This window comes from Chionomys nivalis, chromosome 18 (assembly GCF_950005125.1).
Source record: "Chionomys nivalis chromosome 18, mChiNiv1.1, whole genome shotgun sequence".
In the NCBI taxonomy this organism is placed as follows: Eukaryota; Metazoa; Chordata; class Mammalia; order Rodentia; family Cricetidae; genus Chionomys; species Chionomys nivalis.
In genome coordinates this window covers 21,030,336-21,049,427 of record NC_080103.1, presented here as the reverse complement: position 1 = coordinate 21,049,427, position 19,092 = coordinate 21,030,336, and the positions used below count along the sequence as shown (strand labels likewise).

The 19,092-nt window shown below is 38.2% G+C and overlaps 2 protein-coding genes across 2 annotated transcripts; one reads left to right on the top strand and one right to left on the bottom strand.

Moving 5' to 3' along the window:
• The first annotated feature begins 479 nt into the window (after positions 1 to 479).
• On the top strand, positions 480 to 1,427 carry LOC130889835 (olfactory receptor 11A1-like). The gene has a single exon (XM_057793780.1). It carries the CDS (start codon positions 480 to 482, stop codon positions 1,425 to 1,427), a length of 948 nt encoding a protein of 315 aa, XP_057649763.1.
• Positions 1,428 to 16,821: 15,394 nt separating this feature from the next.
• On the bottom strand, positions 16,822 to 18,669 carry LOC130889837 (S-adenosylmethionine decarboxylase proenzyme 1-like). The gene has a single exon (XM_057793782.1). The coding sequence runs from the start codon at positions 18,386 to 18,388 to the stop codon at positions 17,633 to 17,635; it is 756 nt and encodes a 251-aa protein (XP_057649765.1). The 5' UTR covers positions 18,389 to 18,669; the 3' UTR covers positions 16,822 to 17,632.
• Positions 18,670 to 19,092: the final 423 nt, after the last annotated feature.

Below are 19,092 nucleotides of genomic sequence, written 5' to 3'. Positions count from 1 at the left end.
CCAGATTACCAGAATATACTTAGGAAGAGTGTGTAATAAGTTGCCCTCCATCCATCTTCATATTCTTCTCTTTTATATGCTTCTATTCCTGATGAAGTGAAGATACCAAGTAGGGGGAAAGGAAAGAAAGAAACCACAGTTCTTATTTTTTTTTCTTTTTTTTTATTCTTTTTTAATTAAAATTTCCAACTGCTCCCCGTTTCCCATTTCCCTCCCCCTCCTCCCACACATTGCCCCCTCCCCCCACTCCCCTCCCCCATCCCCACTCCTCTTCACAGTTCTTATTTTAAGTTATTTTCTTTCATGTGTTAATGAACCCCAACTCTCTTCTTCAGTTCACTCTGACTCAAGTACCACAGAGCAGGGAGCAAACAGAGTGCAGAATAAAAACCATTCTCTTCGTGCTTTAGTGTAAACTAGAACCAGCTATATTTTGTATGGTTTCATTGTATGTTCTCCTTCACAGAAATCAAAGTAAGATGCCCTTATCCTGGACAAACCAAACGATGATAGTGGAATTTGTTCTTCGAGGATTCTCCTCCATTTTACAGCTAAATATTTCCCTCTTTATAGTGTTTTTCATCTTCTACATCCTAACTGTTTCTGGAAACATCCTCATTGTCCTCCTAGTTCTGTGCAACCATGCTCTCCACACTCCCATGTACTTTTTCCTGGTGAACCTGTCCTTTCTGGAGGTCTGCTACACCTCCAACATTGTCCCCAAGATGTTGCTGATTATCATAGCCGACCAGAAGACTATCTCAGTGGTTGGATGCTTGGCACAATTCTACTTCTTTGGATCCCTTGCTGCAACGGAGTGCCTTTTGCTTGCTGTAATGTCCTATGACCGCTATCTTGCCATCTGCCAGCCTCTCCGATACCCCATCCTGATGACTGGCTCCCTCTGCTTAAGGTTGGCTACTGGATCTTGGTTCTGCTGCTTCCTCCTCACAGCCATCACCATGGTCCTGCTGTGTAGACAAACCTTTTGTGGCCCTAATGAAATTGACCACTTCTTTTGTGACTTTACCCCTCTGATCCACCTCTCCTGCATGGATACTTGGCTGACTGAGACCATTGCCTTTGCCACCTCTTCCGCAGTCACGCTGGTACCGTTTCTCCTCATCACAATTTCCTACTCATGCATCCTCATTGCCATCCTAAGGATCCCATCCGGCACCGGCAGGAGAAAGGCTTTCTCCACCTGTTCTTCCCATCTCACTGTCGTCACAGTATTTTACGGAACACTGATTGCCACGTATCTCGTGCCCTCTGCCGACTCTTCCCAATACTTGCGTAAAGGGTTCTCTCTGCTCTATACTATCCTGACACCTATGTTCAATCCCGTTATCTATAGCCTGAGAAACAGAGACATCCATGAAGCCTTGAAGAAATGCTTGGGTAAGAAGCCAGGCTTTCTCATATGACATGAAAAAGAAAAGTGCTATGCCAACTTCCCCTGAGGAGGCTATAGATGCTCCTGACTTCTGACAGGTTCAGGTGAACTAGGATTCCATGCGATGGTCTAAGTAGGTCAGATTCAGTCTTACCATTTCCAAGCGTCATGGATTCATGTACAAATAAAAGCCAATAAACAAGATGAAGTGATAAGATTTTGATAATTTATTCAAATATTCATTGAAAGTTTATTCTGTTCAAGGTACTTTGGTAGACAGGACAGATAATACAGACAGATGAAAAATAACAGAGGCATTCTTTGCTCTCATCAAACTCACAGTTTAATTAGAAGAAAATCATTAGCCAAATACTCAATATAACACCATGAATACAAATACAAAATTGTACTGATGATTCAAAATAATCAGATCGCCAATGCATATCTACAAGAATGGCCCAAACCTACAACACTGACAGCACCAGATGGAGAAAGCTCTCATTGCTAATAGACACACAACATTCTCAGCCACTTTGAAAGACAGCCTTGCAGTTTCTTACAAAACTGAGCACACTTTTCCAATATTATTGAGCAATTACATCCTTTATTCAAATTCACTGAAAACTTATTTCCATAAAAAATCTACACAGATTCTTTTCATAATTGCATTATTTATGGTTGCCAACAATTGGAGGCAACCGAAATGTCCTTCAGTATATGAATGGATAAGTCTAGAAAATGATATGCTATTTAATTCTATAAAAGGGAGTCGGATCACTTAACAATGAAAAGACACAGAGAAAACCTAAAGGAATACCACTAATGCTACTGAAAAAGCTACATTCTCCATGTTTCCAACTATGCAATATTTTTGAAAGGACAGCAGTTACCAAGCATTAGGAAGAAGGAAGCATGGCTAAGCAGACTATAAAATTATGAGAGAGTGAAACTACTATGTGATTCTGGTATCAGGGGTATGTGTCATTACACATTTTTGAAATTCAAAGAATGTACACTATCTACAGAGAGCTGCATTGGTCATTGGGTGATGATGACGTTTCATGAGTATAACAATTAGACCCCATTAGGCATGGGATTTGGATACTGAGAAGGTTGGCTGTGTAAGCACAGAGGGTATGTGAGAACTTGCTATGCTTTCTGTTTTGCTGTGAACCTAAAATCTTCATAAAAATAAAACTATGCAAGATGTTATTTGCATATCAGGAGTGCAAATTCTTTCTCTGAAATACATTTGGCCTATGGAGAGTATCTTATAATCCAGATAAAGAAAATGTGATACATTTATACAATGGAATATTACTCAGTTTTTTTTTTAAAAAATGGCATCATGAAATTTGCAGGCAAATAGATGGAGCTATAAAAACATCAACCTGAATGAGGTAACTCAGAGTCAAAAATATAAATATGGTATATATTTGCTAATAATTGGGTATTTATCCATCAAGTAAATAATAACCAAGCTACAACATATAGCCCCAGAGAGGTTAGATAAAGAGAAGAGGACTAGTGGCCACACATGGATCACCCAGGGAGGGAGAAATAGAATAGATTTTATTGACAGACTGGGAGTGAGTGGGGTGGGGTGGGATCATATGAGGGGGATGGGGTGGAGGGAGAAGGTATGGGAAGAAATGACTGGAATTGGAGATTATTTGTGGGTGGTATAGAATCCTAGGGTAGTGGAAACTTCCTAGAATGTATGAAAATGATTAAGGACTCCTAGTAATGGGAAATATAGAGTCCCAACTGGACATTTCTTGTTGCCAGGTGAGGCTTCTATTGGCAGTACTTGATTGCAATCAATTACGAACATCACATGGAAACCCTGAAACAACTCAGGTTGTTGCAAAGACAAAGTGCTGCTCTCTGCAAACTGACATCTGGGACCTCATTGCCAAGGACAACACCAACAGAACATTGGACATGGACAAGTTAAGCTTGTGCCTACATAGAGCCTTCACCCCAACATTCTAATCTCTTTAGTGTGGGAAGGTATTCTGAAGGCTACTGAATGAGAAATGTAGACACCAACCCAGTTACTTCTGCCTGCAAAGCATGCTATGGCAATGGTGGCACAGAAATTGTGGGACTAACAAATGTCTGATTTGAGTTAAAGCCCACTCCATTAGAAGGAACCCATACCCAACAAAGCTTGGTTAACCAAGAATCAGAGACTAAGTATCCCAGAGACCTAGGATAAAAACAAGCATTACTCGTCTGTATATATTAATAAAATAACTCCTTATGTTATTTTGCTATACTCATAGACCAGTGCCCTATCCAGTCACCATCAGATAGACTTCCTCTGAGAGTAGAATGAGAACAGATGGAGACCCACAGCCAGACATTACTTGGAGAGTCGAAATGGGAGGTTTCCATCATATCCCTCTCCTCAGAACTCAGGAATCATGTGGAAAAGAATGCAGAAAGATTGTAAGAGTTCAAGGAGATGTAGGACACCAAGAGAACATGGCCCTCTGAAACAACTAAGCAAGATACATATGAGCTCACAGAGACTGAAGCATCAAGCACAGGGCTTACATGGATATATATCTGGTGCTCTGTGTATATATTGTAATTATTAGCTTAGTAATTTCATTGAACTCCTGCCTGTGAAAATGAGTGGGTCTCTGACTCTTCTGCCTGTCTTGGGACTCTTTTCCTTCTGCTGGGATGCTGTGCCTAATTTAGATATAATAGTTTTTTGCTTCGTTTTATATTTTACTTTGTCATGTTTGGTTGTTTTCTATTGGAAGCTTCTTCTTTTCTATTGAGAGACAGAAAGTGAGGGACTCTAGGGAAGTGAGATGTCCAAAAAAAAATAGGGAGGAATAGAGGGAGGGGAAACTATAATCAGGATATATTGTGTGAGAAGAGAATATATTTGCAATAAAAGGAAAAGAAATAAAGAAGTGAAGATTAAAGGCAAGTTTTGTGGAATTATGATCAACCAAAAATACATATATATCTTATAAACCCCTTTAGGCAGGTCTCCAAAATTATGACTGAAAACCCAGAAGTTTTAGGACAACCTCTTGTTAAAACATACAGTATTGGAAACATTTACAGTATTATTTTTAGAAATTAGTATCATTTGGAACATACATAGTAAGTACACTCTGTGATAATACTCTTTGTAGCTGAATAATTAGAACACATATGAACATCCCACTATTTATATCTAAGGGTTCTTGAAAGGATTTATGAGTACCATAGTAAGAAAATGAAACTTTTTCCATTAATTATACATTCTAATTATATAATTTTACTCTTGATTAATTTCAAATACAGCCAATACGATAGAGATTGAAATAAATCTTATAATCCTTTGTACTCTAGGGTTTAGAAGTAGGAAAATGAAAATTTGCAGAAGTGAAGTTCAGTCAAAGAACTGAATCAATATCTTCAGTCACCCAAACACAGAAAGATAAATATGCTTGTAAGTGGATATTAGACATTAGTAAACAATAAGCAAGTTGCGATCTGTAGACCCAGAGAAGTCTCTCCTCTGTCACCACAGCAGTAAGCCTAATCAAAAGTTGATAAACTGTATTATTCGATGTCCCTCCCTGTTGCTATGCCTTCAATGATACTCTTTCTTCCTGATGGACATGGTTTCAGTAGTGATAGCAATATGTGCTGAATATGTGTTTGTTCTTAATTCAAAAGCAGCTTAGTTCAAAGTTTTTAGTTCCGAGTCAGCTTCTGAGTAGAAGAACTGATGGCAGCATTTCATACTCAATATTGTTTGTTTCCTTGTCATTTCTGGAAAATTATACATCACCAGTTCTGGGAAGAGGAATATCTGGTTTTACCTTTCCCCTTTACCAGCTGAGCTAAGAGATTGTGTTCACCATTCATGGTGGTTAGTCAAGATCTGCGTTGGGCAATAGTACAATTGTACTACGTGAAAACATATGTACACTTTGCTTTTTGCAGACAAATTACCTTCTTGAATATTACGGAAATTTAGAAGAACATTGTTGATATGATAATGTGTCTCAAGCAGAAGTAAAAGTTGTCATCATTCAGTTCTCTTGCAGGCGGCTCAACTATAACAGGTTGTCATTACTGTTTGAGGGTGTGGTGGATGGCTAGATGGGAGAGTGATTGTTTTCATCATGGTTAAGTTTCTAATTCAAACTTCGCCACTTTTTAGCACTGTAACCTTGGATAAGTTACTAAACTCATGAATCTTGGCTCTTCTTATTTGTAAAGAGAGAAATACTCTACCTATCCTGAACAAAGATATATGCAACACATTGACTGGCTCACAAGTTGTGGCAGTTTGAATTAGAATTGCCCCATAGGTTCACATAGTTGAATGCTTGACCGCCAGTTGGTAGAACTGTTTGGGAAGGATTAGTAGGTATAGTCTTGTTGGAGGAGGTATGTCACTCAGGGTGGGATTTGAAGTTCCAGAAGCCCACACCATTCCCAGTTAGCCCTCTCAGCTACTGTACCAGCACTATGCTTGCCTGTCTGCTGCCATTCTCCTTCCTATGACTTTGATAGACACTAACCCTCAGAAACCATAAAACCCCAAATGACATACTTTCTTTTGATGGTTGCTTGGTCATGTTAGTTTATTACAGCATTAGAAAAGTAACTAAGACACAAATAGAGTGAAGTGGATGAAGAGCTTTAGTAATTCTTCCAGGTTCCCCTGCTACACTAACTCTAGGAAAAAGCAATTATTCGGTAGGTATTCACTGTTGATACTATAAAGTGATAACTGATCAGAGCTGTTGAAATCCAGAAAAAAAAATGTATGGCTAATCTCTTCTGTGTTTTTTCATAGGTATGGATATAACCTCTAGGAGCATCAGGCAGAAACCTGATATATTATAAATATATTATAAACCTCACATATTATATATTATAATATTTAATAACATTATATTATCTCAAATAATTATATATTTCTCACATAATTATAGGGAAACAGCTGGGATTCAGTACTTCTGAACCCAAATCTTTATCCTAAATGGAACACTCCCAACTCAGTGGCTTTTCCTCCTGGTCAACAGCACGTAAGTAACTTCCCTTTGTGCTACAGTTGCCTCCGGGACCATATTTGTTATAATCAGTGAGGATATAGTACAGTCAGACATCACCTACTGGCCCACAGTGCTCTTCCTGCAATGTCCCAGCCTGGAATCACTTCAAAAAGCCTCAAGGTTTTTGTGGTCAGTAAACCACTGTCATCTGAGGGAAATACTTCCTTAGTATTCCTTCTGTAGGAAACCACAGCTCTTGACTTCTCAGAGAGGGAAGGGAAGAGAATTTGTTTAAAATTGGCTTCCTATTTCTATTAAAACAGTAAAATGAAACATGAAGTGTGAGACACTTTTCAAGTTTGTGGAGTCTATAGGACCAGGGATGTTGCATTTTTGGACTCACAACTAGAAATAAATCCTTAAAATTTGCAAAGAACCAAGAAATGTGACTGCCCAGACCATTGGTTCTCAACCTGTGGGGCCCATTTAGCAGCCCTCTATCTCCAAAAATATTTATATTATGATCCATAACAGTAGCAAAATTACAGTTATGAAGTAGCAATGAAGGTAATGGTTGGGGGGTCACTGCAACATAAAGAACTGAATTAAAGGATCACAGCATTAGGAAGGCTGAGAATCACTGACCTAGACCAGTGGATTTCCAGATCTAGAGATGGGGAAATATGCCCAAGCTAACAAAAAACAGGAAGGAGGATAACTAGTCTGTGAACCCACTTGTGTGCTCTCTGAGAAGTTCTGCTTTTCCTATTTCTTATTATTGTTCCATTCAAAACTTTATTTGAATATATACTCTGCTCCCAGCAAGGCATGCACATATATGTTTATTTTTGCTAGAACTTTTCTTTCTTTATAACCTCTCTTATTTCCTTGCTATGAAAATATACAAAGACCCAGGGAACATATTTGGTTTAATTTAAACCCAATAAGCTTGAGGACAAATGGTTTGAACTGGATAAGAGGAGAACAAGAGAGTGCTTAAAGAGAGTTACTGTTCAGATTACAAGCGTTTGTAGATCAAGTGTATTACAACCACCCACAGTGTCATTTAAAAATAATTGATTTCAATTAATATATAATAATTATGGATATTTATGGGCACAATGTCATAATTGACTTATACAAAATGGATCATGATCAAATCAGAGTAATTACTTTGCCTATCTCTCATCTACTTAAATATCCATCATGTGTCTTATTAGAAGCCAGAAATGCCTGTATTCTGATTATTTATTAATTATATTTGTTGTCATACAGAATCCTATAACTTTTTCCTTGTTTAAAACTATATTTTGGTACTCACTCTATGATCTTACATTTCCTCTGTGGGGCTTTGAATGAGAATCATGGGCATTTAAACACTTGGTCCCAGGTTGATAGCAGTGTTTGGAGAGGTTTAGGTAGTGCAGCCTTGGAAGAATGTCACTTGGAGTAGGATTTGATGTTAAAATCCTCCCACTACTTCCAGTTTGCTCTTCCTGCTTTGTGGTTGTGTTTGCAAATACAAGCTCTCAGCTTCCTGTTTCTGCTGTCACACCTGCCGTGTGCTGCTATACTTCCCAGCCATGATGGACATTATCCCTCTGGAACCATAAGTCAAAAGAAGTTACAGGAACAGAAAAGGCTCTAACATATCCTCCCATTCTAAACTGTAATTATCACTACCCTGCAGTCCTCAATGACATCAGCATTTTTAGCTTCTCCATATGAATAACAATAAGGAATACTTATCTTTCTGTGCCTGATTTATTCCATTTAGTATATTAGCCTCCAGTTCCATCCATGTTACTACAAATAACTGAGTTTCGTTACTTTTATGATTCAATGTTATTTTAGTTGAAGTATACCATTTTCAAAAATAAGTTCATCTTCTGATAGGCATTTAAATTGTTCGAAGAAAGACAACCTCTTCAATAAGTGATGCTGGGAAAATTGGCTGTTCGAATGCTAAAAAATCAAACCTAGACATTTCCCACCTTGTTAAGAATCAGCTCAATTAGATCACAGACTCAGATGCAAGAAAACTATGAAACCATTAGAAAAAAGAAAATACTGGAGAAACACTTCAAACATTAGTACAGGCACTAATTATTTTAGATACGACCCTAAAAGCACAGATCACACACACACACACACACACACACACACACACACACACACCAGAAAACAAGAATTTTATCAAAATAAGAAGCTTCTATCTCAAATTAGACCCATCATTACCCTTCCCATAAGTTCTGTGTCTCCATTGTCCCAGTACATTGCAATCTGGATAGATTGTAGGTCAAAGGTTGTGTGGCTAGGCTGGTGTACCAGTTCCACCAATGGAAGTTTTCTGGTTAGAGAAGACAACCAGTTCAGGCTTCATATTCTTCATTACTAGGAGTCCTCAATATAGTCACCCTCGTAGAATCCTGGGAGTTCTGAAGCCCTAGGTTTCCACATTGCCCCCAAATGACCTCCAATTCCAGCCATTTCTCTCCATTTACTCTCTCTCTCCTCTCTCTCTCTCTCTCTCTCTCTCTCTCTCTCTCTCTCTCTCTCTCTCTCTGTCTCCTCTCTCTCTCTCTCTCTCTCTCTCTCTCCCTCTGCCCCCACCTAATCCCTCTTACATCCACAAAATCAGTTGTGTTTTTCCTTCCAGGGAGATCCATTCATTCCCCAGAGCCCTTCTTATCACTTAGCCTTTCTGGGTCTGTGGACTGTAGCATGATTATTATTTACTTAACAGCTAATAATATCTACTTGTTAATAAGCATCTATCAGGTTTGTCTTTCTAGGTCTGGGTTACCAACACACCACAAAAGGGAGCCCATGCCTGACGCTGCCTGGATGCCTGGAAACTAAAATCTAGACAGCCCAGAGGTTTAGGATAGAAAAAAATCAATAAAATAATTCCTAATGATCTTTTCCTGTACTCATAGATCAGTGGCCAGCTCAATCATCATCAGAGAAGCTTCCCTGGGCAGCTGAAGGGATCAGATGCAGAGCCAAACTTCAGGTGGAAAGAGAGCCCCAATTGGAGATCTCCATTGTTTCCCTTCCCTTGGAGCTTGGGAAGCCCAAGAGAAGAGGGGAAGAAGGGTTGTAGGAACCAAGGGATAGAGAATATTGAAATAAAGCCTACAGAATCAACTAAGCAGGGATCATAGCAGCTCACAGAGACTGAAGCAACAATTATGGAGCCCACATGAGCTTGCACTAGGTTCTCTGTATATATGTTATGGTTGTTAGCTTGGTGTTTTGGTATGATTCCCAACAGTGGGAGTAGGAGTCTCTGACTCTTTCACCTGCTCTTGGGACTTTTTCTCCTACTGTGTTGCCTCACAGAATCCTGATATGAGGGTTGGTGCCTAGACTTATTGTAACTTATTGTAACTTGTTATGCTGTGCTCAGTTGATATTCATGGGATCTTTTCTGGGGAAGTGAGGAGATGGAAGGGGGAAATGGGAGGAGTGGAGAGAGAAGAAACTCTGGTTAGGACGCATTGTAAAAGAGAAGAATAAAATAAATAAAATAAACAAGAAGCTGCAGAGCAAATTATCTAAAATATAGAATGGAAGCAAAGGAAAACACCAAAAACAGAACTATGCATGGTGGCACATGCTTATAACCCCACAATTCTGGAGGGATAGGTACTAGGATTGTCAAAAGTTTGAGGTCAATAAGGGTTGTATAGAAAGCTCAATATGATCCAGGGTACATAGCAAGAGCTATGTCTCAAAAGGCAAGTAAAAAATCCAAAGCAAAGCAAAACAAAAACTTAAAGTATCTGAAAGGTGGGCAAACAAGCTAAAAGCTATTTGTTAGCAGAAGACATACAAATGGAAAAGTATATGAAACAATGTTCAACATAACAGATCAAGGAAATGAATATTAAAACCATGGTTTGGTATCATTTTTAATGTAGCCAGAATGATTAAATTTAGAAAACAAAAACAAAAATAAACTCTTAAGAGACACAGACAAGGAGAAGCTCGTCAACTGTTGGTGAAAATGTAAATGAGCACAGCCAGTATGTAAAATATTTAATGTGGAAGTTTTTTTAAAGAACTGAAAACAGAACTACCATATATTTGATATAATCATCTCATTTTTGCATATACATCTAAAGACAATGAAGTCTTGACACCAAAAAGACATTTGCACACATGTATTTATAGTAACACTCTTTATAATAGGCATGTGCCATCAAGACTGTTAGCTTTTAAGCTTCTAGCATGTCTATATCAAGTTTATTCTCAAAGTGAGAGTAATAATTGGCAAAAAACTTTATGACCTGTCATGAAGTGATCTATGAGGGAAGCCCATTGCCATCCATAGACAGATTCTTTCTCATGACATGCTAGAGGACACTGCCTGATAAGTTCTTGACTCTAGCTCAAGTGCTGTGTGGTCTTTTGATGATGGATAAAATGCAGCTTATATGTATAGTCAAGATTGCACTGGGGTGGGGCAGGAAGGACATACTATAGCCATAGCTGTTATATAGGAATTATTTGTCTGTCTGAGAGTCCCATCACTCTTCTTTTGCTGAGTTTAGGCAAGATGTCAGCATGGAAGTCTGAGCTATATTGTTTCCAGAGTTGATGGTTCTTTCCTGTTCTCATGTATTTGAGCTCAAAGAAGATGGACGCTTAATAAGAGAGAGTCACATTATTCTGCTGAAATAAAAAGAGTCTGTGGGACAAAGGAACCATTTCTTGCACATTCTGGGCTCTGCTTGTCTTCCTAAGGAATATGAGTGCAGGATTATAATACCTGCTTGTTTTCAGCATAGCTGACATCTAGGGCCAGTCTCTCACTTGTTTTGGGTCTTAGGTTCTCAATTTGAAGCAGCTAGATGTTGTTTAAGAACTAGATTGAGAATAATTACATCATATCATATTTACATTTTTGGGACCATAGAGATAGGGTTTCTTGGTGTAACATTCCTAACTGTCCTGGAACTCACTGTAGACCAGGTTGGCCTCAAAGTAACAGAGATCTGCCTGCCTCTACATCTTGAGTCCTGGGATTAAAATCATGTGCCCCCCATGCCCAGCCATACTTATAATTTTATAAAACTTTTCTACACTCCTCATTTGGTTCAGAAGCAGAAATAATTCCCATGCAACACAAAATGTCACCAAGGTTCAAAGATACTAAGTAACTGTGCTGAATAGTTTTATGTCAACTTAGCACAAGTTAAAATTATCTTAGAAGAGGTTAACCCAATTAAGGAAATGCCTCTATAAGACTGGGGTGTACACTTGATTCACAAAACCAAGTTCTAGTGGATCAAAGACCACAGCATAAATCTAGTTTCTCTAAACCTTATAGACAAGAAAGTTGGTAATAACCTTGAATTCATTGGCACAGGAAAAAATTTCCTGAATAAAATATTAGTAGACAGACACTAAGACTGACAATTAATAAATGGGTCCTCATGAAACTGAAAAGCTTCTGCAAGAGCAAAGCATGCTGTCAATAGGACAAAACAGCAGCCTATAAAAAGGGATAATATCTTAACCAACCCTACATCCGACAGAGGGCTGATCTCTAAAATTTATAAAGAACTCAAGAAACTAGACATAAAAAACAAATAATTCAATTAAAAATGGGATACTGACATAAACAGAAATTTCTCATCAGAAAAACCTCAATTGTCAGAGAAATACTTAAAGAAATCTTTATCATCCTCTACCATCATGGAAATACATATCAAAATGAATCTGAGATTTCATTTTACACCTGTTAGAATAGTTAAGATCAAAAACACAAATCACAGATTATGCTGGAACAGAAGTGGAGCAAGGGGAACACTCCTTCATTGCTGCCTTCACTTTGGAAATCAATATGGCTGTTTCTCAGAAAATTTGGAATAAATCTACCTCAAGACCCAGTGATGCCAAGCTTGGTCATATACACAAAGGATGCTCAATCATTCCAGAATAACACTTGTTCAACTACATTCACAGAAGATTTACTTGTAATGGCCAGAACCTGGAAACACCCTAGATGTCCCTCAACTGAAGAATAGATAAAGAAAACATGGTAAACTTGCACAACAGTGTATTACTCAGCTGTTAAAAGAGTAACAGAGGCCAGAGCAGGTCTGAGGCAGTGGACTCCACAGGAACAGGACTGAGCCAGTGACATAGGCTAGAGTGGGCCTGGGAAAGTGAACTCCACAGGAGCAGAATTGAGCCACAAACCCAGCCCTACACAAAGTACTAGAAGGAAAACTCCAACCAAAGGATGTTGGCTACATCAACAAAAACACAGATGATTGATGATCTCATAGAAGCAAATCCCAAAGAAGGTAAAAAACACACAAATTAACATCACCAACAATGAAAACTAAATTAACAGGAGATAGCAATCATTGCTCATTATTATCCTTTAATATAAATGAACTCAACTCATCTATGAAAAGACACAGGCTAGCAGATTGAATACAAAAACGGAATCCATCCTTCTGCTGCATACAAGAAACACACCTAGCTGGGCGGTGGTGGCGCACACCTTTAATCCCAGCACTAGGGAGGCAGAGGCAGGCGGATCTCTGGGAGTTCGAGGCCAGCCTGGTCTATAAGAGCTAGTTCCAGGATGGGCACCAAAACTACAGAGAAACCCTGTCTCGAAAAACCAAAAAAGAAAAAGAAAAAAAAAAAGAAACACACCTCAACCTCAAAGACAGACATTGCCTCAGAGTAAATGGTTGCAAAAAATTTTTCCAATCAAATGCTCCTAAAATGCAAGCTGGTATAGCTATCCTAATATATAACAAAATAGATTTAAAACTAAAATCAATTAAAAGAGACAAAGAAGGACATTTGATATTAGTCACAGGAAAAATCCATCAAGAGGAAATCTCAATACTTAATATTTATGCCCCGAATACAAGAGCACCCTTATATGTAAAAGAAATACTTCAAAAGCTTAAATCATACATTAAACCCCACACACTAATAGTGGGAGACTTCAACACTCCACTCTCACGGTTGCACAGGTCAGTCAGACAAAAAATGAACAGATAAATAAGGGAACTAACAGATGTTATAACTCAAATAGACTTAACAGACATCTATAGAATATTCCATCCAAACATAAAAGAATATACCTCTTCTCAGCACCTCATGGAACCTTCTCAAAAATTGACCACATACTTGGTAACAAAACAAACTTAAACAGATACAAAAATTGGAATAATCCCAAGTATCATATCAGATCACCATGGTTTAAAACTAGAAGTCAACAGCAATACTAATTCCAGAAAATCTACAAACACATGGAAATTAAACAATGATCACCCGAATCATCAATGGTCAAGGAAGAAATAAAGGGAAAAAGTAAAGACTCCCTAAAATTCAATGAAAATGACCTCACAATATACCCAAATTTATGGGACACAATGAGAGCAGTGTTAACAGGAAACTTCGTAGCACTAAATGCTTACGTAAAGAAGCTGGAAAAATTCCACACTAGTAAGTTAACAGAACATTTGTAAACTTTAGAACAAGAAGAAGCAAACTTGCCCAAGAGAACTATGCAGCAGAAAATAATCAAATTGAAAGCTGAAATCAACAAAATAGAAACAAAGAAAACAATTCAAAGAATCAGTGAGACAAAGAGTTGCTTCTTCAAGAAAATCAGCAAAATAGACAAACCTTTATCCAAACTAATCAAAAGGCAGAGAGAATATCTAAATTAACAAAGTCAGAAACGAAAAGGAGAGCATAACAACAGACATGGAAGAAATCCAGAGAATTATGAGGTCATATTTCGAAAATCTGTACTCCACAAAATTGGAAAACTTAAAGGAAATGGACAACTTTCTGAATAAATATCATTTACCAAAATTAAATCAAGACAAGATAAGCAAATTAAGCAAATCTATAACTGCTATAGAAATAGAAACAGTCATCAAAAGTCTCCAAACCAAAAAAAGCCCAGGACCAGATAGTTTCAGCTCAGAATTCCACAAGATTCTCAAAGAAAACTAATACCAATACTCCTCAAATTATTATTCCACACAATAGAAACAGAGGGAACATTGCCAAACTCTTTCTATGAGGCCACAATTACCCTGATACCCAAACTACAAAAGGACATTACTAAGAAATGAATTACAGACCAATCTCACACATGAACATTGATGCAAAAACAGTAAAATGAAATACTGGCAAATTGAATCCAAAACCATATCAGAATCATTATCCACCTGGTTTCATCCCAGGGATTCAGAGATGGTTCAACATACAAAAATCTGTCAATGTAATCCGCCAGATAAACAAACTGAAAAATAAAAACCACATGATCATCTCATTAGACGCTGAAAAAGATTTCAATAAAATACAATATCCCTTCATGATAAAGGTCTTAAGAACAGGGATACAAGGAACATACCTAAACATAATAAAGGCAATATACCGAAAGCCAACAGCCATTATCAAACTAAATGGAGAGAAACTCACAGCAATCCCACTGAAATCAGGAACAAGATAAGGTTGTCCACTCTCTTCATATCTTTAGGTCCTAGTTAGAGCAATAGGAAAACAAACAGAGATCAAGTGGATACAAATAGAAAAAGAAGAAGTCAAACTCTCACTTTTTGCTGATGATATGATAGTTTACATAAGTGACCCCAAAAATTCTACCAAGGAACTTCTACAACTCATGAACACTTTCAGTAATGTAGAAGGGCACAAGATTAACTAAAAAAAATCACTAGCCCTCTGTTACACAGATGAAAATGTGCTGAGAAAGAACTCAGAGAAACATTACCCTTCATAATAGTCACAAATAGCATAAAATATCTCGGAGTAGCTCTAACTAAACAAGTGGAAGACTTGTATGACAATAACTTTAAATATTTGGAGAATGAAATTGAATAAGATACTGGAAAGCGGAAAGATCTCTTAAGCTTTTAGGTAGGTAGAATTAACAGAGTAAAAATGGCAATCTTACCAAAAGCAATCTACAGATTCAATGCAATGCAAATCAAAATTCCAGCAAAATTCTTCACATAACTCGAAAGAACAGTATTCAACTTCTTTTTTTTTTTTTGAATGTTACTAGACAATTAAGCAAACTTCCCTCTTGCAATCAAACTAGGATCACTATCCAATCCACAGTTTGTTTTCTAGGTTTCTTTCCACACAAACCTATGCAAACTTCAATATTAGAATTCATAATTCTATAAGATGAGAGAATCAGATCGCAAACCAACAAAATCTACTGGGTTACAAAGTTCAGCTTAAATAAGCACTGGCCCTCCAAATAGCAGTCCAAAACATTAGCTGCTGTGCTCACTATAGAACCACACTGATAAAGCTGATTGGAGGCTTCCCCAACGAAGCCTTCAATCAACAGCATGCTTAAAGTAAAAATCCAGACAGTGTTCCAACCACTTGATTCCAAACCAAGTAGATTCTATGTTTAGAAACGCTAAAAAAGTGTTTCATTATAAATACAGAAGGAACAAGACATCACTGTATCAGTCCAGAAACACCAAGAAAACAGTACAAGGGCAATAAATAGGAAATTTTAGTCCATTTTGCTCTCCTCCCAGCTGTTTATATACCACAATATCTGCAATTGCCACTGACATGCCAACTCTTGAAAGCCTGTATTTCTAGCCCCAGCCCACTGACTATCTGTGTGTGCATATACGTTTACTATCTGGACAGTCCTCACTCTGGGCAGCTTTCATTTGGTCATGTGAACAGCATGGTAAAGGAAGACCACACAGGAAAAGGTGAAGTCAGAACAGCTCACATGCATCACACACAAAAATACAACTTCTAAGTCACAGATAGAAATGCCACAGATTCTGTTTTGAATCAAATTTTCCTTTTAGTAGAAACTGATGGCAACAGGTTAAAAGTTGACAGCGCGTACTGAGGTCAGAATGTCTAGGACTGACTATCTGCTGGACTTAGTGGACTTACTTCCTCCTCTCACTACTTAACAAGTTAGTGAAGGCATGGCAGGCACTCCATGAGAGCTAATTCAAGTACACTGCATAGCCTACTGTTTCCAATGAATCTTTAATGAGTCCTCCCTGCTAACGCACCCCCGGAGACAAAATGCTTTTTATTTGATACATTCAGTTTTGTCATTTGTCTTCCACAGTTCAAGTCAATAAGAAGACATTATGTCTTTAAAAAAAAAAAAAAGTCAGAGACCATCTCCGAAATCCCCCAATTTGAGGGGGGGGGATATTTTAAGTCCAGTGTAATAGTGTATTGCTTTAATTGGGGGGTGGGGTGGGCGTGAATTGAGAGAAGAGGGAAAGACTTTGGTGATAGAAGAAATCAATCACAGGATTATAAATGCAGGAACAACTATTAAAACAGTAGAACACAAAACAGTCACTGGAATCAGCATTTTCTTACAAGGACTCAACTTGTGGAAGAAAAACTTTAATTGCCATTGCATAAAACACCTGTATGAAGTAAAAATTGGTTTTGAACAACATTAGTAGAGAATATGCTCTAGAAAGTGGAGGTAACTGGATGTAAAAACTCTGGCAGCAATTTAATAGAACAGTCGCAGATGTTCAGTTGAGGCCAGCATCTAATGAGGACGAAAGCCTTGTCTGTGGGGGATTTTCGATGATGCCTGCAGAAATATTACACTGTGCATAAACCAAATTGAATCATTTTCACAAGTGTTGTAGAGATTCATACAGTCAAAGTTCTTTTCTACATGCACTTCAATTCCACAGCAAGAGTGGCATAGAACACCTAAACACAGAAGAGAGCATTCATGCAAGATATCTAACTCCTTGATAGAATAATGCATACACTTCAAAATGATTACACTATCATTACATCTAGGGCTTTCTGCAACTATAAGGTGGTGGTCATGGAGAACACAGCCCCCAGTATCAAAATCTAGAAAGCAGCCACCACCTCCTGTGTGTCTTCTCTTTTTGCGTTTTTTCTTCTTCATTTTTCTTAATCAACTCTGCTGTTGTTGCTGCTTCTTAGCAAAACTGGTAAAAACAAAATTGTAATCATTGAACATAGCACTCTGGCAATCAAGACGTTTAAAACCTTCAATCTTCTGGGGTGAAGAAAGCACTGTGCGACATTTAGAACTCTGATTAACAAACAAGGTGGTCACAAATTTTCCTGGCTTGAAGACTTCCACAACCTTCCTGATCAGGTCATCATAGGAGGTCTGACTTAAGTTTGTTTCAAAGCTAACCTAAGAGAATTCTGGTTCTGGAGTGATGTGAATAGTCCAATATGTTCCATCCGATTTCATTCCATTCATCGAGTAGCCACAAGGATTGAACAGTGTGGCATCAATGACAGAACCTGGTATCAGGTCACAAATTCCACTCTCACAAGTGACATCCTTTGCAGTAACACCATCTTTCATGTAGAACTGGTCCATAACTGCTGGGTCAAGCTCACTCATCAGAATTTCCAGGGTTTGATCTGGCTGACTGATTACTCGGCTCTCTGGGAAATCCAAAGTATACAAGTACCAACAGTCAGAATTCATACGTCCCATACAATATGCTGCTCCATTTGGGAAAATCGCATTAAGAAACTCGATTTCTTCCTGGAAATTCCAGTGTGGGTACCCTTGGTGAGAAGGCTTCATGAAATTCTTACGAGAATAAAAGAAGCTTTGAATTGAGTCAAACCCACTGTAATCCCTAGCAAGCTTCAACAGGGGAACCAGTGCTTTCAGTAAGAGGGTGGTACCACATGTCTTCAAAATGAAACGTCTCTTGGAGACAAACATGCTACTCTCACTGAGTACATAAGCTTCCTGCTTGTCAGTCTTTGTCACACTTATGATTGAGCATTGCACATCCTTCAAAAGGACATCCCACTCAGATCTTGGGATGGTGCGAAGATCCCCAGATCCCTGGCTGGCGTCGGACTGCTGCCTGGAGAACCAGACCTCCAGCAGTTTCTCGGTCCCTTCGAAAAAATGTGCAGCTTCCATCACCGTGAGACTAGCGAACAACCAACAACCACAGAAAATCAACTAAATTAAATCTCTTCTCCCGCCGCTCCCGCCGCCGCTGCGGATTGTTCCAGCTGTGTTACTAAAGTTCAGGTTCCTTTTTTTTTTTTTTTTGCTATAATTTTATATTAACTTTTTTTTTAAAAAAAGGACTAATAAAATTTTCCAGGCTATTTTTGTGAGCGAAAGTTGAACGTGAGTCTGTTGGAAATAGAGGCAGACACAGTTCAGTCTCTTGTAGTCCGCTGCTTTCCCGTTAGAGAGAGTTGAGCTAGCGCTAGCTAATGTCACCGGCCATACTGTGTAAGCCAGTATTCAACTTCTTATGGAAAAGCAAAAAACCCAGGATAGCCAAAACAATCCTGTACAATAGAAGAACTTCTTGAGGCATCACAATCTCTGACTTCAGACTCTACTACAGAACTACAGTACTGAAAACAGCCTGGTATTGGCAGAAGAACAGACAGGAGGACCAATGGAACCAAATCAAAGACCCAGATATTATTCCACATACCTTTGAACACTTGATTTTTGACAAAGAAGCAAAAAGTCAAATGGAAAAGAAAAGAAAGCATATTCAACAAATGATGTTGGCACAAATGGATATCAACATGTAGAAGAATGAAAATAGACCCATATCTATCACCATGCACAAACTCAAGTTCAAATTGATCAAAGACCTC